The sequence below is a fragment of the Urocitellus parryii genome, chromosome 8, assembly GCF_045843805.1.
Source record: "Urocitellus parryii isolate mUroPar1 chromosome 8, mUroPar1.hap1, whole genome shotgun sequence".
NCBI lineage: Eukaryota > Metazoa > Chordata > Mammalia > Rodentia > Sciuridae > Urocitellus > Urocitellus parryii.
Window position 1 is genome coordinate 115,644,217 of NC_135538.1, and position 26,972 is coordinate 115,671,188.

The following is a 26,972-nucleotide window of genomic DNA, read 5'->3' on the forward strand; positions in this document are numbered from 1 at the left end:
TCTTCCTGTCTGACTCTAGCTTGTCATCTAGCTTGGTTTATAATGTTTTTGTTTTATACTCTGTGGCACTTTTTTGTGTAAATTTGTATGATGTTGAATCCAGTAGTCTCTCTCTCTTTTTGATTTCTGCTTTTGATTTCATGCTTAGAAATCCTTCCGCCACCCAGTTGTTATATAAACATTCACCCGTGTTTTATAATTATATAATCATAATCATTTACCTGTAAATGTTTTATAATAGCTAATATTTATTCAGAAATGAGGTAGGTCTGTATTTTTTAGATGATTAGTCATTTCTTCTATTTATTGAAAAATTTACACTTCCCCAATGATTTGAAATGCTGTCTTTTATCCTATATCAAAGGCTTATGCATATGTGTGTATGTGTATATATGTTTGAACTTGTTTTTGTGTGTTTTTTCTGTTGCATTGTTGTACATGTTTGGTTTTTCAGGGCAACAGTCAGCTTTTTAATTTAATTTTAAATTATTTTTTTAATATTTATTTTTTAGTTGTAGTTGGACACAATACCTTTATTTTATTTATTTTTATGTGGTTCTGAGGATCGAACCCAGGGCTTTGCTATCCTAGGCGTGCTCTCTACCGCTGAGCCACAACCTCAGCCCCTAATTTTAAATTATTTTTTTAAAGGAACCAGTACTGTGGTGCCATTTACTTGGGAGGCTGTGTTGAGGGAGGATTGCTTGAGCTCAAGAGTTGGAGGCCAACATAGGGAGACCCCCATATCAAACAACAAAACAGTATTTTTAAAGGAAGATACATAAAGAGAATGTTTTTAATCTGAGGATTAGTTAAATTAATGTGTTAAGGTTTGGAACTATGCCTAGCACACAGTAATTGTTAGTTTCCACTTACTTCATCTTCTGTTCTTCATTTTAGTTTTTTATAATTTGGCTAAAACAGTGTTCAGTAGTTATCTTGTTACAACTATTATTAGATGCTCATCATCACTTGAGCCACCAGGGTATTTGAATTATTTTTCCTTTCCTGCACATTTTTATGCTACCCTGAGTGAAATACTTGTCTTGATATTTGATTTGCTCAATTGAATAGATTTTTTTTAAAAAACTCAGTTATCCTTAAATTCCTTCCAGCTTTGTAATTTCTTCTCAATAAGTTTAGACATTTTAGACATTTGATCATCTGTTTCTTTCTGAAGTCTTTTCTAGTGCAATTGACCTGCTCTGCTCTCTATTGGTTGAACTTAAGTCTGATGTATACCTCTCACTCTGGGAATTTCATTCAACTCCTTGGACCCCATTTTTTGTTTTTTTTAAACTTCCTGACAGTGCAGAGGAGGTAAAATTTGAGTCTTTTGCATTCTGATTTTTCTTTTTTCTTTTCTTTTCTTTTCTTCTTCTTCTTTTTTTTTTTTTTTGTTTTAATCTTAACCTGATACTTGGTTGCTCTCCCAGGGTTTGACTGGGTAGCAATTTTAAGGCTGAAAATATTTTTCTCAAGACTTTTCAAGGTGGTATGATCCTTTGTCATTTGTATTTCAGCGATAATGCCGCAGTGTGGTAACTTCTGATACTTTGTTATCTTTGAATAAATCCTGTTTTCTTCCCTTTCTGGAAACTTTTGGTAACTTTGTGTCTCTAGTGTTCTGAAATTTGACAGTGATGCACTTAGTATGTATTTTCATATACTGTTGTGCTCAACTTTGGTGAGCTCCTTCAATGTGGACACTTCATTCTCTTGGAAATTTCTTTGATTTCCTAACCTTAGTTTTCTTTTTCCTCCTTCTCCTCCTTCCTCTTCTTGACTCTGGGGATTGAACTTGTGTGCACTTCACCACTGCAAAATTCCCCCGCCACTTTTTTTTTTCTTTTTCTCTCTCTTTTTTTTTTTTAATACTGGGGTGCTTGACTACTGAGACACATCTCCAGCCATTTTCATTTTTTGAAACAGGGTCTTGTTGGGTTGCTTAGCACCGTACTGAGTTGCTGAGTCTGGCTTTGCCGTGTGTGTGTGTGTGTGTGTGTGTGTGTGTGTGTGTGGGTGGGTGTGTGTGGTGTTGGGAATCGAACCCAGGGCCTCAAGCATACCAGACAGGAAAAGCACTCCATCACTGAGCCATATCTCTAGCTCACTGATACTGGCTTTAAACTTTTGATCCTCCTGTTTCAGTCTCCCAAGACGCCGGGATTACAAACTCACTCCACTGTGTCTGATTTTTTTCTCTTTTCTTGGAGCTCCTTTTTTTTTTTTTTTTTTTTTGTGATCTTTATTTTTATTTATTTTTATGTGGTGCTGGGGACCGAACCCAGGGCCTCATGCATTCAAGGCATGCACTCTACCACTGAGCTGCAACACCAGCCCTGGAGCTCTTATTTATTATTATTATTATTATTATTATTATTTATTTATTTTTAAAATTTTATTTCTTACATACATGACAATAGTGGAATGCATTACAATCATAATTATCCGTTCACAGTGCAATTTTAAGTAACTCCATATATAAAGTATGTTCATGCCAAATTATGCCATTATACATGAGCTCTCTCTCTCTTTTTTGCATTATAATTCTTAATACACCATTATAACACAATTTATCATATCTCTGTATTGGAGCTCTTATTTTTTTTAATATTTATTTTTTAGTTATAGTCTGACCCAATACCTTTCTTTTTATTTATTTATATGTGGTGCTGAGGATTGAACCCAGGGCCTCGAACTTGCTAAGCCTGCGCTCTACCGTTGAGCCACAACCCCAGCCCTGGAGCTCTTATTTTTTTTTATTTTTATTTTTCTTGGAGCTCTTATTTTTAAGAGAAAAATATTCTCTAAATTTCTGTGATTCTCTAAAGATTTTTCTCTTTTTACCTTTTGACAGAATTTTTGCTGTTTTCTGTTAGATCTCTTCAATGCTGTTTTATTTATTTTTTAGTTCTTAGCGGACACAACATCTTTGTTTGTATGTGGTGCTGAGGATCGAACCCGGGCTTCACGCATGCCAGGCGATCGCGCTACTGCTTGAGCCACAACCCCAGCCCCTTCAATGCTGTTTTCTTCAAGTTGCTTTTTTTATTGTTTGCTGTAGTCTTTCTTTTTTTTAATATTAAATGATGAATATAGGATGGTTTTTAGCTAGGTACTACTAGAGTAGAATATAGAAAGGATTGAGAGGGCACACACCTATAAACCCAATAACTCCGGACGCTGAGGCAGGAAAGTTCAAAGCTAGCCTCAGCGACTAAAAGATGACCCTAAGCAACTTGTCTCAAAAAAAAAAGAAAAAGAATTGGGAGCAGTGGCATAACTAAGATCTCCAGGGCTGGGGTTGAAAGGCTTCTTAAACTGTGGGTTTAACAGCTCCACCCATTTCCTTCAGGGTGGGGCAGTCGCTGGGCTGTGCAGTGATCAGATTATATTAGGGGATCCTAGGCCTAGCTGTTCAGTTCAGGCAAATACATGTCCTCTTCTGTTTTTGTCCTTATCTTCACCGTTACAGGGCATCTGGTACTATTAATTCCTGGGCCTTTTAAGGATGTCTTCATTTTAAGTGTGTTCCTGTCTAATTTTCCCACTGTTGCCTGAAGAGGATTGAGCTTTCTTAAGTCACCTGTCATTTACCATTTGTCAAAATACTTTCTAGTGCCCCAAATGTTGCCCCACTTGTTTATTTTGTCCTTGTAAATTTGTGCCTCGCTCTCCACTCCTAGATCTTAGGGGCATTTAAGCAAAGACCTGAGGCTAATGAATTCAGCCTGCATGTTTTAATTGTAAGTTGAAAGGAAGGACTGGATTTGCATTTAAAAGTTTTTATTCTGCCTTCTCATTCTTATTATTTATGTGATTGAATATGACAAAATTTTGGTATGCCATTTGAACAATTGATCAAGTTGTGAATGTTGGTAAGAGGTAATTTTCCTTCATCCAAATGGACTGAAAGAATAAAGAACAAATCATAAATGATTATCATTTGCTGATGGGATTATACTTTATTTTTTATTTTCTATGTCCTTTCACTTTTTTTTTTTTTTAAAGAGAGAGTGAGAGAGGAGAGAGAGAGAGAGAGAGAGAATTTTTAATATTTATTTTTTAGTTCTCGGGAGACACAACATCTTTGTTGGTATGTGGTGCTGAGGATCGAACCCGGGCCGCACACATGCCAGGCGAGCGCGCTACCGCTTGAGCCACATCCCCAGCCCCTGTCCTTTCACTTTAATTCTTCAGTTTTCTACAGTGAGGCCTGGTGTGGTGAACTAGGCCTGTAGTCCTAGCTTCTTGGGAGGCCAAGGCAAGAGGATCATAGTTTTGAGGTCAGTCTCTGCAACTTAGACCATGTCTCAAAATAAAATTTAAAACAGGGCCTGGGCTATAGCTCAGAAGTACAGTGTCCCTGAGTTCAGTCTTCTGTAATTTCCCCTCAAATATCTACTATGAACATGGATTATTTGTGTAATTAGGAAAGAATAATATCTAAATAGAGAAAAATTGCTAGTTAACGTCTTGGATAAAAATTGGCCCTGGGAATCAATGTGTTGCTATGTTAATTAGTTCTAAATCTGTCAGTTGTGCTTTTGTCCTTTATCTTCTTTAGTTATTCTGCAATAATAAAGAATAACTTATTTATTGATAATAATTAATTATTAATTTTGAGTGTATGGCTTTTTTTTTTTTTTTGTACTGGAGTGATGCCAGGGGTGCTTAACCACTGAGCCATGTCCCCAGCCCTATTTTCTGTTTCATTTAGACAGGGTCTCACTGAGTTGCTTAGTGCCTCACTGAAGCTGGCTTTGAACTCATGATCCTCTTGCCTCCTACTCCCTAGCCACTGGGATCACAGTCATGCGCTACCTTGCCTGACAGTGTGTGTGTTTTGCAGAGTTCTTTCTGATATTTCTCCCATTTTTTCATTTAGGAGATGTTAAAGCCTATAGAAAAGTTGAAAGATGGCACAGTGAATATTTATATACTCTTTTTTTTTTTTTAAAGAGAGAGTGAGAGAGGAGAGAGAGGAGAGAGAGAATTTTTTTTTAATATTTATTTTTTAGTTATTGGCGGACACAACATCTTTGTTGGTATGTGGTGCTGGGGATCGAACCCGGGCCGCACGCATTCCAGGTGAGCGCGCTACCGCTTGAGCCACATCCCCAGCCCTTATATACTCTTCATATAGGTTCATCAATTATTATTATTGTCATTGTGCCACATGTATTCTATTTGAAGTATCTTTTTTTTTTTTTTAATTTTTTAATATTTATTTTCTAGTTCTCGGCGGACACAACATCTTTGTTGGTATGTGGTGCTAAGGATCGAACCCGCGCCGCACGCATGCCAGGCAAGCGCGCTACCGCTTGAGCCACATCCCCAGCCCCTGAAGTATCTTTAATTAACATGTAACTTACATACTCAAAATTAGCTCCTTTTAAAAGTATCATTCAGTGATTTTTAGTAAGTTTATAGAGGTATGCAAACATTATCTCAGTCCAGTTTGAGAACTCTAGTAAATTTTTATTACTCCAGTAAAATTTCTTCTGCTTGTCATAGTTAATCCATTCCTGTTCTCACTCTCAGGCAAACACTACTCTACCACTTATTTATTTATTTATTTATTTACTTACTTACTTACTAGTTCTAATCAGTTATACATGACAGTAGAAAGCTCTTCGATTCATTGTACATACACAAATGGAGCAGAATTTTTCACTTCTCTGGTTGTGCATGAAGTAGAGTCACACCATCTTTTGTGAATGTATCTAGGGTAATGATGTCTGTCTCATTCCACCATTTTTTCTACCCCTTTGCTCCCTCTCCCCCCTTTTTCTACCTTTAAAGATTATTTCCGTTTACTTTTTGTATAAACAGAATTATGTAAAGTCTTGTGTCTGGCTTCTTTCACTTAGTATAATGTATATGAAGTTCATTTGTGTCTTGGCATTTATCAGTATTTTGTTTATTTTTATTGGTGAGACATATTTCAGTGGTGGACATTGAGATTGTTTCTACTTATTGACATTTTTTTTTTTTTTTTTGGTGATTCTGGGGATTGAGCCCAGGCCCTCACTCATGCTATAACATGTACTGTCCAACTGAAATACACTCTTAGTCTCCTTACTGACTTTTTTTAATGTTTTAAAATTTCTTTTGTGTAGATACCCAGAAATAGAATTGCTAGTTTGTATGATAAAGTTGTTTTCAAGTTTTTGAGAATGTACTAGACTGTTTCCTAAAGTAATTACCATTCTATATTCCTATCAACATTGGATGAAAGACTTCTCTGTATGGATTTTAAACATTTTTTCCTGTGCCATTTGGGATAAATTGCAGGCATCATGGCAGCCCTAAGTCCTTCAGCAGCAAAGACAACAATGGCATCATACTACATAACTATAATATCATTGTCACCACCAAGGAATTTAATGTGGAAATAATTGTATCTAATAAGCAGCACATGCCAGATTTTCCCATTTGTCCCCAAATCACCCTTTTATAATCTTGTTTCAAAACCCAAAATCTGGGCTGGGGTTGTGGCTCAATGGGAGAGGGCTTGCCTAGCATGTGTGAGGCACTGGGTTTGATTCTCAGCACCGCATATAAATAAACAAAATAAAGGTCCATCAACAACTAAAAAAGTATATTTTTTAAAAAAATAAAACCCAAGATCTTCTCAAGGATCGAATATTATATTTGGTTGTCCTGGCTCTTCAGGTCAGTTCCCTCACATTTTTCACTTGGGTGTTTTATGAAATTAACTTTTTTTCTTTTTTTTTTTTTTTTAAATCCAAGCCAGTGGTCTAGAGTGTCTGTTATGGTTGGTTACTTTTATTGCTTCTTTGTGAGAAGATTGAAATAAACATGTTAGAAATAATATACAAGTGCTATGGAGGCATATGATATTATTTTGTCCTGTTTTGACTATGCTCAGGTTGAGTATTTAAGACAGTGCCTACTTGACTGTCTTCTTTGTAATTAATAATCAGTGGGAATGACACTCAAGACTGTGGGAATATCCTCTTTCCCACAATCTTACCCTCAGTTGTTTTAGTATTCATTGATGATCCTTTGTTATATATGTTGTTTTTTATTAATTGTTGATGGGCCTTTATTTTATTATGCAGTGCTAAGGATTGAACCCATGCTAGGTAAGTGCTCTACCACTGAGTCACAACCCCAGCCCTCTTTTCTTCCTTCCTTCCTTCCTTCCTTCCTTCCTTCCTTCCTTCCTTCCTTCCCCTCCCTCCCTTTCTTCCTTCCTTCCTTCCTTCCTTCCTTCCTTCCTTCCTTCCTTCCTTCCTTCCTTCCTTCCTTCCTTCAATTCTTTTAGATGTCAATGGACCTTTATTTTATGTAGTGCTGAGAATTGAATGAACCCAGTGCCACACAAATGCTAGGCAAGCACTCTGCCACTGCAGCCCTCCTTTCTTAAATTCATAATTGCATAGATGGTTGCAAAAAGATTATTTCCTAGTTCTGTTTTTCCTTCATTTATTTAATTGTCATTCTGCAAAGACACTATTAATTTTTAAATGGAATTTACAAATTAGAGTCATGAAAGAACTTCATAGTAAATGAACAAAATCTTAATTATTTTTTAGGTACAGATTGAGTATTCCTAATCCAGAAATCTGAACACTCTGAAATTTGAAATGTTAAAGTTGGGCTGTTTGGGATTTCGGATTTTCAAATTAGAATACTCAACTCAAGTGCATACCAGTCTCAGCTACTCAGGAAGCTGAGACAGGAGGATGACAAGTTCAAAGTCAGCTTAGGAAACATAGTGAGACTGTCTCCCAAAAATCCCCAAACAAAACTATCTCAATCAGTAGAGTCTATGTAAACATTTCAACATTCAAAAATCTGAAACATTTCTGATCCCAGGCATTTTACCTAAGTATATTTGTATATTTGCTTACCTTCAGCAACACAGGATTAAAAAAAAAAAAAAAAAAGCCGGGAGAGAGGGGATATTGAAGAGAGATTTCCTTGACCTTTTTGAACCTTGAAGTAAATAAAACTGCTTCACTGTGCTTACATTATTTGGGGATGTATATGGCTTTTCTCTTTTTGAAAGACTTGGAGACTGGGCTGGGGATGTGACTCAAGCGGTAGCGCGCTCGCCTGGCATGCGTGCGGCCCAGGTTGGATCCTCAGCACCACATACCAACAAAGATGTTGTGTCCCCCGAGAACTAAAAAAATAAATATTAAAAAAAAATCCTCTCTCTCTCTCTAAAAACAAACAAACAAACAAACAAAACACAAGAAAGACTTGGAGACTAAGAAAAATTAACAAGGGCCTGGGTTGTGGCTTAGTGGCCGAGCATTTGTCTAGCATGCGTGAGGCACTGGGTTTGGTCCCTGGTATCACATATAAATAAATAGATAGATAGATAGATAGATAGATAGATAGATAGAGAAAATAAACATATTGTGTCGATCTACAACTAAAAAAATAAATAAAAAAAAAAGAGAAAACAAAGGGGCTGGAGTTGTGGCTCAGTGGTGGAATACTTGCCTAGCACGTGCCAGGCCCTGGGTTCGATCCTCAGCACCACATTAAAATAAATTAAAAAAAAAAATATATATATATATAAATAATAAAAGTATTGTATCCAACTACAGCTAAAAAATAAATATTAAAAAAATCCACAAAAAATATTTTTCCCCTCAATTGTGTTTTTTTTAGTAAAGCAAATTTGCTAGTTTATGTAGTGGGATGAACCCTCTCAAAGCTGGCTGTTTTTCATTGTATGTGAGGTTGTTTGCAAGTATAGCAGGAATTTTACAGGAAATGCTCTTTAAATGTTGTGTCCCTTATTTGTGTTCAGCAATTAGTTACTATTAAAAAAGACAGTAATCTCTGACACATTTATATTGTCATTTTATTAGTTTGTAAAAGAAAGGGGGGGCTGTTCTGATTTTATGATTTAATCTCTCTTTATCATTATTTTTCCAAATTCTATCTACTATAATTGAGTCCCCTAGTAAGTATGAAGCTTTAAGAAAGTATCTTTTTGGGCTGGGGATGTGGCTCAAGCGGTAGCGCACTCCTCTGGCATGCATTCAATCCTCAGCACCACATACCAACAAAGATGTTGTGTCCGCCGAGAACTAAAAAATAAATATTAAAAAATTCTCTCTCTCTCTTTAAAAAAAATTATAAAAAAAAAGAAAGTATCTTTTCTCACACATACCAACTCCAATACCAACTCCAGGTATTGATTAGTAGGGTGGGTGTGGTTCAGAGTTTAAATACCATGTGGCATTATTTGGCAGTGTTGGTAACATTGCATTGCTTTGTTAACAATACATAGAATTTGGCTGAGGATTATCTTTTTGTTCTTGGAATAAATCCATGACCTAGGGTTGTTAGATTTTCTTCTAGATGTATGTACCAGTATGCCCTCTGGGAGGTGAAGTATGAGGTTTACTTTTGTGTTATCTCCAAAGATGGTAGGCCAGTATTGCTCATCAGGGAGATGAAACTGAAGAGATTTTGGAGCTGGTTCCCGTTATCACACTATCAGGAAATTTCAAAGGCAAGAAATATTAGATATGAAGCATTTTGATCAAAGGTATATGTAAAAAGTATTTGGTATTTCTTAATAAAGCACATAAATTCTGCCTTTCTTTATACAAAAAGAAAGCTAGTTTAAGTCAACATTTCTTTTGGCAACATTTTCCTTTTTAAAAAATTAAAAACAGGTTTTAGTTGTTGTTGTTTGCTTGTTGTTTTTAAAATAAAACTTTCTAAGCAGACTGTAGGATTTGAATTGTAAGTTCCCTGTTAGACAAACTTACTTTTGAAAACCATGCTTAATCATAGATTTACCTGATCATTTTGTAGCTGCTATTTTAAATATGTCGGAAAGAAAGTTTCATGAACAACAACAAACCACAGATGTTTTGTTCATGGAGATAGCTTTATCTGAATCATACTTTCTGTTTGACATCTTGGGACATTTAGGGTATCATACATTTTCATGTCTCCTGGGCCAGTGCTTCTGCATTTTTAAAATGTACAATTAGTATGAAACAAAGTGATTGTTTACCTCCTAGGAAGTATCAGTGATAGTTAAATTCAGAGGGCAACAAAAAAGGAGTTATTTCTAAATACAGATTGCATGGAAAAATGAATTCTTTGAAGAATAGTTATGATAAAAGGAAACTCAGCAAAAAACAGCACCATTTTAATTGTTCTATTTTTATTTTTAGCATCATTTTAATTGTAATCTTCACTTTCATGTTCTTAGGTTTTTTTTTCTTTTATTGATGAACATTTCAATAATACAGCAAAATAGAATAATTTGTAGCCATTCTATTAGTTTTTTGCACTATGATAAATTACCAACAACTCTGGCTTAAAAACACAAATATTATCTTAGCATTTCTAGAAGTCCAGAGTCTGAAGTGGGACTCATTGAGCTAGAATCAAGATAGGGTCCAGGGTCCCTTTTTTTTTTTTTGGGAGAAACTGTTTATTTAACTTTGCCTGCTCCAGGTGCCACATGAATTCCTTGGCTCTCCATCTTTAAAACTGAATCTCTTTCCTATTGCTATCTCTTTGGTTCTCTCTTCAAATTACCTCTTCCACTCTTAAATAAGTTATTACATTGGGTTCACTTGGAAAATCCAGAATAATATTTTAAAGTCAGATGATTGACGACCTTAATTTCCTTTTGATGTGTAATTTAACATCGTTCTGTTAGGATGATGAAAATGTTGTAAAACATTTCATCACTTACAACATGGTGATGGTTGTGCAGTTCTGTAGCTTTACTAAAAATTTTTGAATTGCACAATTGAAATGGGTGAATTTTATGCCACATAAATTGTACCTTAACAAATTGTTGTTATTCTTCTTTTGTGATTGAATCCAGGGCTTCATGAATGCTAAGCATACATTTTACCCTTGAGCTATACCCCAGCCCAATAAAATTCTTAAAAAAAAAAAAAAAAACTTTTAGATTGCTCTTTGACTTTTAGACTCTTCTTTCTTTTATTTTGTTTTAATATTGTACTGCTGGTTGAACCCAGGGGTTCTTTACCACATTGCTGCATCCCAAGACCTTTATATTTTTTATTTTGAGACAGGATCTTGCTAAGTTGCCCAGACTGGTCTTGAACTGCTGGTGCCTCCTGCCTTAATCTCTGTGTAGCTGGGATTACAGGTGTGTGGCATCATGCCCAGTATCTGAGACCTCCCCCCCCTTTTTTTTGGTAAGAACTGGATTCTGATCAAGGACTAGATATTGTACTTGATTGTTATATCTTTTTAAATGTGGGACAGTGCCATCATCTTTCCTTTTGGTGGCAGAGGGTTTATTTATTTTTTACTTTCTACTTGGAAAAAGGTAGTTACAAAGACCATTTATAAAATGGTAATAAAAAAGTAATACAATTAATGGATCAGTAAAGAGCCAAGAAAAGAATAAACAATTTTAAACTTGCTAGGGCTCTAAGAAGGGAGTAAATGTTGGCCTGAAGTTTTGTCAATGTATTTTTCTACGAGTTCTTTTTCTCCCTAGCTGTCTTCATATAACTTCTTCTTCGTAGATTTGAAAACATTGTGATTAGAATGCCTCCCATTCTCTCCCTATTGTCATCTTTCTGTTTTTTTTTTTTTAAGTTATAAATGGATACAATATTTTGTTATTTTTTTGTGGTGCTGAAGATGGAACCCAGTGCCTCACATGTACTAGGCAAGCGCTCTGCCACTGAGCCCCAACCAGCTTTCTGTTTTAATGAAATTCTGTTTTTTCAAGGCCTTAAAATTTACGGTAATTAGAAGTATATATAGTTTGGTCCTTCATTTTGGTCTTCGATGTTGGGTTGCTATCTAATTGATGTTGGAAAACCCTAGTGAGAACATCTGTTTTGGTAAGGTATTCCCCAGGCATATTATCTTTTTTGGTTATTCAGAGGTAGGCCTCCTTGGTTCCTGGTGGCTTATGGCCTTAGTGGCAATATCTTTGACACTCAACAGATGAAAGAAACTTGTAGTTTGGTAGTACTATGGCCTGAACCCCTAGATGATATTGATCATACCATCCATTATTCTGATTTCCATTTTAATTTTGTGTTCAAATAAGATGGAGAATTTTCTTATAAATTATTTGAGTCCTTTAAATTTTCTCATTTGTTTGGAGAATGAAAAGGAGGTATTTCCTTAAGATTCTGAGCTAATATGCAGAACTTGGTCCTCAAACATTTCCTTTTTAATTGTGATCAACCTTCCTTCCTTCACAAAATTAATAGTCCAGTACACTGTAACCACCAGGGACAAACAAGGGTCTCTCTTACTGCCTCTCACATAAAGGCCATCGGCCCAAGGCAGATTTTCCTCCTTAAGGTGAAATATGGGCTTGGTACACAACATTTTAACTGCATTGATATTGACCTGATATGGGGTAGAACAATTTTGGTGACAATACATTTGGTCTCTGATAAAATGCAGTTTTGGGGACTGGTGTTGTGGCTCAGTGGTAGAGTGCTCGCCTAGCATGCACAAGGCATGTGGTTTGATCCTCAGCACCACATAAATGTAAGATGAAGATATTATGTCCACCTAAAAGTTAAGAATAAATATTTTTTTAAAAATGCAGTTTTGTTCAACCTTCATTTTATGCAAGAGGCCACTGAGACATTTAAGGTAAAGTAATTCGCCCTAGGCTAGGCAATTATAATTGAGAACCACATCCATTCAAAGGCCATTCAACTTTTGACTCATCCAGACATCTCTGATAAAACTTGGCAAGTGTGCCACCACTGAGCTATAACTACCCAGCCACTGAATTGTGATTTTCCTGTTTTCTGACCCTGTACTTTGGGGTGATGTTCCTGTCTGTATATTCAAGAGATAGATGGTTTCTCTTTATAGGAACAGTGATCTACTGCCTTATTATGAATGTATGTACCATAGTACAAAAATAAATGTTCTATGTGAATATATGCAAAGGTTAGCTATTTATATTGAAGAATTCATTATAACTAGGGGATTACAACTAGTTCATTTTTAGTAATTAATATGTATAAAGAAAATCAGATGTTCAGAGTTTTACCATAAGAGAAGTCTGGATAATTAAAAAGTTTTGAATAGCCTCTGAATGGATGTGGTTCTCAATTCTAATTGCCTAGCCTAGGGTTAATTCCTTTACCTTTTAGTATCTCAGTGGCCTCTTGCATAAAATGAAGGTTGAACAAAATTGTTTTTTATCAGAGACCAAATGTCTTGTCACCAAATTCTTCTACCCCATATCAGGTCAACTTGATCGATGCAGTTAAAACGGTGTTGTGTGCCAAGCCCATATTTCACTTTAAAGAAGAAAAGCTGCCTTGGTCCAATGGCCTTTATGTGAGAGGCAGTAAGAGAGACCCTTGTTTGTCCCTGGTTGGCTACTGTGTGAAGGCAAACCGTGCCTTTCTCCTATCCCTAGCCTGAGGCCAGATACTTACCACATGGATAAATGCTCATTTGTTAAATATTTGTTAAGTGAATGAATGTCAGTAAAGAATATTTTCATACATTGCCTCAGCAGCCATCCCTGTGATGTGGTGGTATCAACATGATTTTGCCAATGAGTAAACTCTACCTCGAGGCTTAGCCACCTGCTCAGAGTCATGCAACTGACTTCAAAGACTGATACCTTAATTTTTGTCTAGTTGTGGTAATATAATATCTATATGGCATAGAATTTACTGGTTATCCATTTTAAGTGTATGGTTCTTATGACATTAAGGATATTCATATTGTTGTAACCATTACCACCATTTTTCTTAGCCTGTGTTGTTTTTTCACTGTTAATTGCTTTCCTTGGTTGTTCAGGGTGTTTTTAACTATCTGAAATCAGATTAAAAACTCCTGTTGAGCAAAAACACTGAAGGAACCTGGGAGATAACTTTCCGACGGTCCTGAATATTGGGTCAGTGTTTTTCTTTTCCTTTCATCTCAGCCAGTTTTATTTCAATGTAGAATTTCTTGTTGGCTAATAATAGCTGAGCATGTTGTTTTGAAAGGGAGTACATGTTATGGCTGCTTTGCTGACTCTGGATTGAAGCTGTTTGGTCTGTCCCTGCTATTGTTTGGTTCAGTGGGACAGTAGTACTAATGATCCAAACTCAGCAACCCCGTGTACCTGTCTTTGGAGCTGTGTATCTGCCTGATGGATTGTAGCCCCATGGGGCCACCGTCCACTTTCTGCCTTGTACTTGGGAGATGAATTTGCTTTGTCATTCTGCACTCTAACTTACTGCCAGAAGTCCAGTTCACTACTTTCAGTTTCAGTTTGGACTTGTAAAAAATGTTTCTAAATCTTTGTCCTGATGAATTACTTGTATAATACTGGTACAAATAAGCAGCTTTGTTGTCTTTTGCTATAAGAAGAATTGGAATGTGTGAAAGGAGATCAAGGCGGGGAATGGATCTGCCTAAATAACATAGCTTGACTTTTCCACTTGATAGTTCTTACTTCAGTGGTCTTGAAGTCCTGTCCTGATGTTAGAGTCAAGGGGCGAAATAAAAAAAATGCTGGAGATGAGAATTTGGTAACTGTCCCTGGTGTACAAATAGTTTCTTCTCTCTTTTTTTTTTTTTTTTTTTTTTTTACAGCCAGGTGACCAGAAACCAATTCAGTAGGCTACTTGCTAGAGACCTGAGACCAAAAAATATATATTTTTATCTTTTTTTCCCAGCAGTGGGATTGCCAGATCATATGGTAGTTTTTTTTTCTTTTTAGTTATACATGACAGTAGAATGTATTTTGACGTAGTATACATACATGGAGTATAACTTCCCATTTTTGTGGTTGTATGTGATATGGAGTTACAGTGGTCAAGTATTCATAGATGGACAAAGGAAAAGTTATGTCTGATTCATTCACTGTCACATTCCTATCATCTTCCCCCCCACTACCCCTGTCCAATTCGGTGAACCTCTATCCGCCCCCCACACCTATATCGGATCAGCATCTGTATATGAGAGAGAACATTAGACCGGTGGTCTTTTTGGGATTGGTGTATTTCATTCATGATAGTCTTCAGTTCCATCAATTTACCAGCAAATGCCATGATCTCATTCTTCTTTAAGGCAGAGTAATATTCCATAGTGTATATCTACCACATTTTCTTTATTTATTCGTCTGTTGAAGGCACCTAGATTGGTCCCATAGCTTAGCTATTGTGAATTGAGATGCTATGAACATTCATATGGCCGCCTCACTATAGTATGCCGATTTTAAGTGCTTTGGGTATGTGTCGAGGAGTGGGATAGCTGGGTCAAATGGTGGTTCCATTCCAAGTTTTCTAAGAAATCTCCATACTGCTTTCTGGAGTGGTTGCACCAATTTGCAGTCCCACCAGCAGTGTATGAGTGTACCTTTTCCCCCACATTATCACCAACATTTACTGTTACTTCATATATATATAAAAGTAACAGCTTTTACAATATGTTTTCAAAAGAACAGATTGCAAACTAGGCCTGTTTTTCTTTCATGTTATCCCTGATCCTTAAGAGTAAGTCTGAGTCCAGATGTACTTTTCTGTTTGTAGGTACTCTGTGATTCCTTAAGTTTGATCAGTCACATTATACTTTAGTTTGGATTAGTATCAGCTAGATAGGAAACTGCTAGGAAGATCAAAGTCCAAACCTTTGTATTGAAGAGTTGGGCAAACAGGTACAGTGTGGACTCTAGCCCAGCTCTGTTTCATGTAATTTTATCAAGCACACATGATGGACAGACAGTTGGTATTATAATTCCAGTTTTTACTGACTAATATGACAGGCCACCATTGCATGAAGCTTGACCTGAGGTAGCCACTCTAAATATAGCCTTCCTTTTTGGCAGTTGTAAACACCTGGAGAAGCAGGCAGGCCCTCAGCAGAAAAGTATTTGCTGTTAATAGCATGTCTGTTGAACAGTTGCATACTGTCAGAGCTTTTTTCATGCTGTTTATGCATAATTAAAAGCAGCCACAGATCCACTGGCTTCTGGTTGGGTTATGTTTAGAAACATGCAGTTTGGTTTGTTGTTTACTATGGGAACTGGGGATGATGTCACTGATTGAAGTAAGACCAGAGACAAGCAGTTAAATTAATTAACAAAAAATTGTTTTTGATCTCTGTAATGAATATAGCTTACTTAAACAGCCTTTATGGCCTTTAGTTTCTGACATTGATGAACCAAGCTGTCAGTGTTGTGATTCGGTTCAGTTGGGAAGACTCTGGTTTATGTGTTTGTAGTTCTTTTCACAAAAGGGAGTTTGCAAATAATTTCAGAACAATGCCAGCATTTATAAAATGATTCTTCCAAAAGTAAAACTACAAATAGCTTTTTTATGTCTAAAACGATACTCAGTTTCCCATATAAAAGTGAACAGCTGCTGGGCACAGTGGTGCATGCATGTAATCCCATCAACTGTAGAGGCTGAGGCAGGAGGATTACAAATTCAAGGCCAGCCTCAACAATTTAGTGAGCCTCTAGGCAACTTAGTGTGACCTTGTCTCAAAATAAAAAAGGGATGGAGATGTGGCTCATTGGTTGAGTGCTCCTGGTTCAATCCATGGTATCCCCCTCCCCTCAAAAAGTGTAAGGCTCTCTGTGTGTGGGTGTGTGTTTGTGCGCGTTTGTGTGCATTCACGTGCTTGCTAGGGATCGAATCCTGAGCCTTGTTCATGCGGAGCATGTCCATGATTACTGAACTATTCCTCCAATCCTCAGGAAAACATGGTAAAATCTTACTGATATTTATATTTTATCTGTCAGATTGGCAGAAATAAAAAATGTTGAAAAAACACTGTCAATGAGAAGAGGCGAAATTGGCACTCATAATTCTTGTGGGAGTGTTATTATACAACTTTTATTAGAAGAAAGTTTGAATATATCTGTGAAAACTGCAGCTTTATGCCCTTTGATCAAGCACTGTCACTTAGAAGAATTTATTCTACAAATAACTGCATGTACACAAACTGATGTGTGCCTAAACTTACTTATGAAAAAGTTGAAGATTGGGAACACTCAGAAGTCAGTTGGTTAAATAAATAATAACATCTATATAATGAATTCAGCTATAAAAAATGAGAATCTGCAGTAAGTAGTGATATAGAAATATCTTCAAGATATTGTACTTGGGGCTGGGGATGTGGCTCAAGCGGTAGCGCGCTCGCCTGGCATGCGTGCGGCCCGGGTTCGATCCTCAGCACCACATACCAACAAAGATGTTGTGTCCGCCGAGAACTAAAAAATAAATATTAAAAATTCATTCTCTCTCTCTCTCTCTCTCTCTCTCTCTCTCCTCTCTCACTCTCTCTTTAAAAAAAAAAAAGATATTGTACTAAATGAATAAAACTAGAGTAGTGGGTAATATGACATCAGTTATGTAAACAGAGGAAAATATGAATATATAGCTCATTATCTTGTATGTGCCGGGAGGAACTGAAGTTCTGGAATGATATTTAAAAAAGTAATATGAATGTTTATCCATGTGTATGTTTTTAGGAAGGAAAAGATAAGATGGTTATTTTTTAAAAATCTAAGTAATTAGAATGTCTAAAAACATGGAGTTTCTATGAATTCTGTAATCAGTTTCAATAGAGCTCTCAATTGATTTCCTTACTCATTCTTGCATCCTTATGTATTTATGATTTCATCATTTTGTCACTGTGGTATGGTTTGCTACTTCCTATGTGGGTACCTTGGGAAGAAAGTGACAGAAAAGTTTGTTGATTTAGTTTTGTGATTTTCTATTGTTCCTCAGCCAGAATGAGTGACCTTGAAGACTTTCATACCAGAAGCTTCAGATTCTATGACAAATCCTAAGACATGGGCTAAAATAATATCTTTTGGCCAGGACTGAAGGCTTTGCTTTTTCTCTTTATTTGTAGGAACTTACAGGCAGCAATTGGAGCCTATTATGACTTTGAGAGCCCAAACATCAGTGTGCCCTCCATGTCCTTTGTTAAAGATGTCACCATAGGAGAAGGGGAGTCAATACCTCCTGATACTCAGTTTATAAAAACATGGCGGATCCAGAATTCTGGTAAGTGTATAAAAGGCATTTCTCCCTTGTCCAGTTTGGTTCTCTGTTTTCTGAAAAAGGTTACTTGGGTATGTTTTTATCTTGTAGATCTGATTGTGTGATTCTGAACTTTTTCTTATACGTGTATGGTATGTAGAATTTTCTTGTACAGCATGATGACCAAATATTAATGAAACATCCCTGCTTTCCCTGCTCAAGAGTAGGAATAATAATTTAGGTCTCATGCTTCCAAGTCTCTAAGTCTTGATGGAATCTAAACAATCCAGTATTCATTTGGTACTTGGAGCTAGGCTTGTTTGTGGTGGAGTATTGTCTCCACCTGTACATTTTTCTCCATCATTTTATTTCTGCTCTAATAAATTTTCCAATCACTTCCAGCAGGCTCACGGAGGTACCTTGAATAGAAAAAGGTTGTTGGAAAGACCTGTGAGCATCTGCTCTTTTGAAAGCTCATTTCTTTGCAATCACAAGAATGATTTGTTTTTGAAATTTCATTGAAAGATCCTTGAAATACACTTTGAAAAATATTGTTGGTAGGTTTTGTTCAGAAGGGAGGGAAATTATTTGAAAATAAGTGATTGGGTTTTTTTTTCAAGTTTTTTTAGTTATACATGGACACAACATCTTTATTTTGTTTATTTATTTATTTTTTATGTGGTGCCGAGGATCAAACCCAGGGTCTCACATGTGCGAGGCGAGCACTCTACCGCTGAGCCACAACCCCAGCCCCAAGGGCATTGTTTTGATGTTCTGCTACCTCTTTTAAGACAAATTGGAAATAAATTGACCATAATTCTTTGAAAATAATGTCCGAATACATGTCTGGTAACTTAATTTACCTTTTACTTGTCAAGTTCTTTATTTCCTCAGGTTTAGTTTCTCTTGTCCCATCTAATAATAATTTATTCTGACTGGTTGAAGTTGCTTTAACTTCCTTCTTAATGAAGACTTTCCAGAGGAACTCTGAGTGATGGAAAACTAGGCAAAAAGTATGTAGCTAAAAATGTGTAGGTGTTGGGGGGTATTGTTCAGAAGCAATTAAGCAAGGTAATTTGATATGAGATGGTTAAAAAAAAAAATCTGGGGACTACAGCAGACCTATAATAACCAGCCTCTTTTGTATTTTATTTAGATTCAGGGTCTTACTGAGTTGCTTAGGGCTTTGACCTTTATTGACTCAGTTTACTTTTTGTGTTTTTGTGATGGGGAAAGATTGGCTAAACTAGCCTTTTATATTAGAATAATGTACTGAATTTAATCTTTTTTTTTCTCCAGCATGTTTAGAAATAATTCTCCTTGGAGGAAAGTTCAGTGTGTCACTGACCAAATGCACATAATCTGGACAGATTCAGTGTTGTAGGTGACTTAGGGCAGCTATGGTTTTGTAAAGTTTATTAACCCTTTTGGTTATGACATTGGTGCATTGTTAGTTTGGGAGGCGCATGGTAATACAGGAAAATAACCGCATTTTTCTTTCTTCCTTTTTTGTTTTTTTGAAGTTCTTACTTGGTCAAAGATTTTTTACTTTGCCTAATTTCTTTCTCACTGTTCCTAATTTGGCTTGCTTTTAAAAATATCAAAACAGTCTTCAGTTTCTATTCATCATATTTTTTTCTCTGAATTACAAATACCAGCTGTTACTGATCAAAAGTGCTTTGGAAACGTACATGTGAAATTATTTTATGAGTGAAGTTTTCTGTAAAAGTATGACTTATTCAAAAGTTTTTTTAAAAAAAATAACTCGGATTCTTGTTTACTTATAGTGAGTTCTTTAGTATTTTTAAATATTGAAAGTTGTTAGAGTACTGTTGAAATGTTTTAAATACTGTCTTGGTCACAGAATAACATTTATATATCACTTACAAACCACACTAACCAGAGAGTTCCTTGGATTAAAGGGAGGGGTTGGCGAAGTTGAGATATAATGGCTGTAATGGCAAATCAGAACCACCTTAATTCAGAAAAATCTCTGATGGTGGGCCTGGCTGCTTTTTCCTTCTCCTTTGCTTGGTAGTGGCAGTTTAAAAAGCCACTGGGTCTGTAGCCCTTCTTCCTGTGTGTGAGAAGGCATTCTTGTGTCTGAAGTTTTGTTGAAACATTGGGCTGCAGTTACTACTGGAGATTTTATCTTTCAAGGTGCTTTGCACAAATAGGTTTTCCATTTTTCTGGACATTGTTCAGCCAGTTGTAGTCTTATATCTATAAACTGGATGTTTTCCATTTGGTTAAGGATCGGTCCCTTTGAATAGCAAATGTGTTATTAAAGAAAATGTATACTGGTTCTTTGATCTCATCCCAATCTCTTATTTATTACTTAAGAGACAAGTGTTTACTGAAAGAATTACATTAAAATAATTTTTAAGGCATCTCCTTGCTACCTTTTTTTTTTGGTGGGGGGAGGGTGTGGGTAATGGGGATTGAACCCAGGGGCACTTAATCACTGAGCCGCATCTCCAGCCTCTTTTATATTTTATTTAGATTCAGGGTCTTACTGAGTTGCTTAGGGCTCTGATAAGTTGCTGAGGTTGGCTTTGAACTTGAGATCCTCCTGCCTGGCTTCCCAAATTGCTGGGATTACAGGCGTACACTACCCCGCCCAGTGTCTGCTGCTGCTTTTTAGGCATGCTAGGCATTTACATATACAACAGATGGGGTTGATAGGACCTGCATGTAGCTCTTCAACAGCTTCCACAAAGAAGGTAAATGTCACATACTATTTAAATGCTTAACATTGAATAATATACACACATAATTTCAGGATCTAAACTTTTGTCATTGTAGAAATATTGAAAGCTTGGGAAGTCTGAGCAGGAAAACTTAAAATTGGAGGTTAAAGTTAAAATTCAAAACTGTCCCTCTAAAAATGTGTGTAGACAGAATCTTTAACAACAGTACTTCTTGGTTATTAATATTATAACATTATGCTCTGCTGGGTGTGGTGGCACATGCCCAGTAATCCCAGTGACTCTGAAGGCTGAGGCAAGGGGATCCCATGTTTAAGGCCAGCCTCAGCAAGTTAACCAAACTCTGTCTCAGAAAATAAAAGATAAGGTCTGGAGTTGTAGCTCAGTGGTAGAGTGTCCAGGGGTTCAATTCCCAGTATCCAAAAAAAAAAAAAATCCAAACCACAACAAAAACCCAAAACAGAACTCCATGCTGTGTCTCCTAGCTGTAGTAAAAGTTAAACTGAGCATGTTACAATAACTCTGGATCAGGTGGGCCTACTGATCTAGAGTCTTATTTTCTGAACTCTCCATAGAAGTATATATAGAAGTATAATATAAAAATAAAACAAGGTTTGGGGACAGAACTTGAGAAGGAGCAACTATTTCCTCCACTTTTCATTTATTGAAATAGTTAATTTTCTGTCTTTATTTTATGATTATGAGAAAGTATAATAATAGGGAAGTAATATTATAGAGAAGATACTTTAACATTTTAGTATGTTCCAGTTTCTTTATTAGGCACAGGGGAGAACTGGTGACAAGGCCTGGTGATAAAGGTCTTTGTTTTCTTGGAACTTCATTTGAAATGTAGTCTCCACACATAGAGGTTAAAAAAGAGATGTTCATTGAGATTTGTTTCCCTATTGGATATTCCTGTCTCCAAATTATTTCTGTAATCACCGATAGTAACTCTCAGGCTTTCTAGAACAGTTGAATAGCTTTCATCTGATTTTTTGTGATCCTTTCTACCATTCTACCATGATAGGGTTTTTTTTTGTTTGTTTGTTTGTTTTATTTTTACTTATTTTTATTTATGTATTTCTTTATTTTGCAGTTCTGGGGATCAAATTTGGGGCTTGTGCCTGCTATGCAAATCTTCCTCTGAGCTACATCTACAGCCCTTTTCAAAAAAATTTGAGACAGGTTCTTGATGAGTTGTTTAGGCTGGCCTTGAACTTGTGATCCTCCTGCTTTGGCCTCCTGAGTTGCTGAAATTAAATGCATGTGCCAACACATCTAGCTGTATTATTTTTGCTTAAATAAAGTGATGTTTCATAACTAGAACATCACAATCTTAATCATACACTATATTCTGATACTTGGAAATCAAAAAACACAGATATGTCTTTATATTTCTTCTAGATAGACCTATTTTCCATTAAACTGGTTTGTAACAAAGAATTTGAAGTCCTGTTGCATAATAAACTTTTGAAATTCAGATTCCAGGTATGGTGAGGTAGGTGGCCCAAACAGCTCACCAGTACTTCCTTTCATTCTATATTGAGCATTTAGTATCTTGAGCTTTTCAAAATTATCTGACCTAATAGTTATGACTTTAAGAACCTCTAAATACATCATTGAAAACTCTCAGAAGGCAGATTATTGTTTTCCCTCCTTTTTCTTTCTCTTTTTTTAAAAAAAAATATTTATTTTTTAGTTGTAGTTGGATACAATATCTTTATTTTATTTTTATGTGGTGCTGAGGATCAAACCCAGGGCCTTGCACATACTAGGCGAGTGCTCTACAATCCCAGCACCCCAATTTTCTTAAGATGATTTGTTCTTCCACTTCCTAGCAGATTAACACTTTGGCATTGATGGTGGGTATTTCTTCCATTTTTTCTTCAAGAAGCTCTCTTGGTACCATGACATTGAGCAGTTACAGTTATCTGTGGTACCCAGGAGAGTGAGCCTTGGCCAGACCATTAAATGTTGCCCATTTGGTGTTTTACTAACTCAGATTCTCTGGAATATAAAAGTGGTCCTATTAGGTATCATTAAGAGACTCGGCAGTCTCAGATACTCAGGATAGGCGAGTCTCTTCTCACACTCAGACAGTCTTGGTTTATTTTTTTTGGAAGTTAAAAAAAAGATATTTTGGGATTTCATATAATCAGACATTGTCTTGTTACGCATATGTATGTGTGGGAGAGAGAGAGAGAGAGAAAGGCAAGGGTGAGGTATTTAAAAATATATATATATATTTTAAGTTTTAGGTGGACACAGTATCTTTAGTTTACATTTATGTAGTGCTGAGGATCAAACCCAGTGCCTCGTGCATGCTAGGTGAGCGCTCTACCACGGAGCCACAACTCCAGCCCCTGTGGGGTAGTTTTTTAAGGAATAATTTTAAATTGAGATCTGTAGCAGTTTACTTGGGGTGAGGGGCAGTACTGGGGATTGAACTCAGGGACACATAATCACTGAACCACATCCCCAACCCTATTTTGTATTTTATTTGGATACAGTGTCTTACTGAGTTGTTTTACACCTTGCTTTTGCTGAGGCTGGCTTTGAACTTGTGATCCTCCTGCCTCAGCCTCCCAAGCTGCTGGGATTATACAGGCGTGCGCTAGCAGTAGTTTACTTTTTTATGTTGAATTTTGGTCTTTAAGGAGACTTGACATTTTTAAGGTACTTTTATGTGCATTACTGTTAGTCTTGACCTAAGAGAAATATGCTTTTGCTAGGCCACAGTCCTCAGAAATGAAAAGCAGAATTTGCATGTTTTGCAAGTATATCTCCCATAATACTTCTGCCATCATAGATTGCTCTCTATAGTGTTAAATTAAGGAGCACTTTGCTATCAGTTTTGTTTGTTTGTTTTTAAAGAGGTAGAGTTTTGCCATTTCCCAGGCTGGTCCCAAACTCCTGGGCTCAATCAATCCTCTCCTTCAGCCTCCGAAGTAACTGGGACTATAGACATGTGCTACTGAACTTGGCTGGTGGAAGATGTTTTAAAAGAGTATATGCCAAGACACGTTAGACACTGTTTCATGTACTACCCCATAAAAATGAGGAGCTGCAAAGGGTGCTGTTTATAATGGAGTTGAAATCTCAGCAGTAGATCACTGTTTGCTCTTTTTTGTCTGTTTCCTTTCTAGTAGTTGGCGGTCGGATATGTTTAAAACCAGTGTGGCACTTTGAAAGCAAGGAACTGAGGCATCCAAGGGTATTACTTAGAGATAAATCACAAGTATCTTCTGGGTCCTGCCATGTCCAACTTTTCAGAGATTTTTATAATGAATTTTTATATTGCAGAAAAAAGATATATAGAGGGCTATGTCTATATTTAAAAGGGAATATATTAGGTTTTTCACATTGGAGAGATTTCAGAGGTAAGATTGTATCTTGTCATTGTGTGGCTACCTGTACCACCTGACTTGTCAGAGGTAGTCAACTCATAGATTTCTCATTTGAATTACATGTTTTCAGTTTAGGTGTAAATAAGCACGTAAAGTACATACCAGGTAAGATCTTTGGCCCTTCCAAAGGAAGAAAAACGTTCTTCCTAAAGCCAGTTCTTCATATTACTATTTCCATCCTTTCCATCAGCACCTCTGGCTGGTTCATGGGACCACAGTTCATTCATGATCATGTAATGGAGATCACCTCATTGTTTGCGTTTTGCCCACTGCCATTTGAACTTGAGATCTAAACTTTTATTTGATGATTGTCTTGTATTTGAGGAGTCTCTTGAACCTGGGTATTTTATAGTTAAGGATCCCAGAAGAAAGATCATATATCTGGCAAAAAACAACTTTACAGTGAGACTAGTATAGACATTATTATTCATGTGTTTCATTCTCTCATCTCTGGAAAAGCTGGGAATAATCAGACATTTTTACTTTGAATATCAGCCTAAGTCCATATAAAAGTGAACATGTATTATTTTTTAGTAGAGAAAGCAGTTTCCTAAAGGTATGGGCCTATGCTTCATCTTCTTGACACTTCATGGACATCACCTGAAACATCTTCTTAAAGAACTGCTTTGTCTTTGCCATAAGTCATTCTCTTAGGGATAGACTCTTGGTCAGAGGTTGTTGATTCTGATAATTCCTTCTGATCAGTTAGACATTGACTAACTCAGTTTGTAGGTAGGTTTTTGTATGTATGTGAGATGGAGAAAGGGGCTTCTTTATAGTTTCATAATAAACTACAACAAGCATAGGACTACTGATGACTTAACATTTTTTTTTTTTTCCTTGTGCTTGAACTCAGGGGCAGAGGCCTGGCCTCCAGGGGTTTGTCTTAAGTATGTCGGGGGAGACCAGTTTGGACATGTGAACATGGTGATGGTGAGATCATTAGAGCCACAAGAAATTGCAGATGTCAGCGTCCAGATGTGCAGCCCCAGCAGAGCAGGAATGTATCAGGGACAGTGGCGGATGTGCACTGCTACAGGACTCTATTATGGAGGTGAGTATGTTTTTGTACAGCTCAGGGTGAAGGAACTAAGGTAATATCTTGTAATATCCCCACTGTTACTCACATAGTCTGTGGAATTGCATAACAGGGCATGGCCTCTTTTACACATGCAGATAAATGAACTTGTGTTTAATGAGTTGCTGGTTGGAATCTAATGCTCTCCCTTTTATCCTAAGAATTTAATTAAAATTTAGCAAAGTGTATGTAGTATTGTATTTAGCATTCAAATAATGATTTATGGTGCCATTAATTTTATTATATAATATGGTAGATACTAAAAGAAAACTGAAGGCAGACCTTATTCTGAGTCTCTAGGCATAAGTCATATCAAACAGATAATGCACAAAATGTATGTCCTTCCTGTCTGATGGTATGTCATGCCATTAACACTTGTCCTTCCTTCCCAGACTTTTTGAAGTAATCTGTACTATTTCTCCTCCCATATTTTCTATTCACTCTTCAACTCATTCTGTCGTATACCTGCTTCCCATTCTAATGAATGCTTATTTGTCAGCAACTACCCAGTTGACATACCTAGTAGCCTCTTTGCAATCTTCACGCTAGTGGATCTTCTAATTTTCATTTGGTACTATACTACAAATGGTTTTTGCAGTGTGTACCTTCTTAGGTTCATATTATACTTCTCCTGTTTCTCTTCTCTGAATATCTTTCTTGTCCCTTATCTAGTCTCACCTTTGCCCTCGGATTACTATATTCCAAACTGGGTTCCATTCAGGCTCAGTGATCTCTTCCACCTATGTGACTTCAACTCTCACTAGTATATTATAGATAGTGATGCTCAAATTCCTATCTATGGCTATAGCTTCTTGGGAGAGCTCCAAACCTGTGTTTTAACTACTTATGGGCAGAATTCATGGCACAGATTTCTGAATTTCTGAATATCTCCTAGACAAAACTTGCATCCTTCTCATCAGCATCCTGTTAAGATAATCAGGTCAGAAAATTTGGATCAGTCATCTGTTCTCTCCATTTTTCTTAATCACAAACCAATTTCTGTTGGTTCCACTGTATCCTGTGCCCTGAAGATCCACAGAGAAATAGTAAATGATTAAATCTTACCTGGACTCATGGCCTATAGGCCAGTGGGACCTCTGAGTTATTTCAGAGGCTCTGGAACTAATGTTCTCATATGTTTTTGTAGCCAGTGGAAACTTTTAATATTTTTAGTTCCAAAAAATTTTAATAGTAGAGTCTTTCATGGTGTTTATGTGACATCATTCTTTGCCTAAAGCCTTTGTGCCTACTGTAATGAAGCCAAATTCCTTGGCATGTGATTAAAGCACCTCCCAGTCTGGCCTCATTTTTATTTGTATTTAGTCAAATAAAACTCATAACTCCGTCATTGTTTGTCCCTGAAGATGCCACATGTTGTCACTTTTCCATGCCCTTGCTCATGTTCTTCCCATTGCTTGAAATATCCTTTTCTTTCCCTTTCCGGCAAACTCCTGATGGAGTTACCTACCCCCCCCCCCCCCCCCCCGCTTATTCTGCACTACCCCAAGGAAATTCCCCCCCCCTTTTTAATATTTATTTTTTAGTTGTAGTTGCACACAATACCTTTATTTTATTTATTTTTATGTGGTGCTGAGGATTGAACTCAGGGTCTCACATGTGCAAGGCAAGTGCTCTACTGCTGAGCCACAACTCCAGCCCTTACTCTCCCCTTTTTATTAATGTGCACCTGCTTGTTTTTATACTTAAAGCACTGTTATTTCAGGGGCTTGTTAACTTGTTAAAATTGTGAAGTATTGGGCTGGGGATGTGGCTCAAGCGGTAGCACGCTCACCTGGCA

At 36.7% G+C, this 26,972-nt stretch overlaps 1 protein-coding gene across 2 annotated transcripts in view; it reads left to right on the forward strand.

Annotated features, from left to right (window-relative positions):
• Ilrun (inflammation and lipid regulator with UBA-like and NBR1-like domains) overlaps window positions 1-26,972 on the forward strand; it is an 84,165-nt gene that overhangs the window by 19,836 nt on the left and 37,357 nt on the right. For both annotated transcript variants that reach the window (XM_026383360.2, XM_026383361.2), the window contains exons 2-3: window positions 17,851-18,005; window positions 24,953-25,150. In XM_026383360.2, coding sequence (XP_026239145.1) covers window positions 17,851-18,005; window positions 24,953-25,150 — 353 coding nt within the window. The remainder of the gene's footprint in view (window positions 1-17,850; window positions 18,006-24,952; window positions 25,151-26,972) is intronic.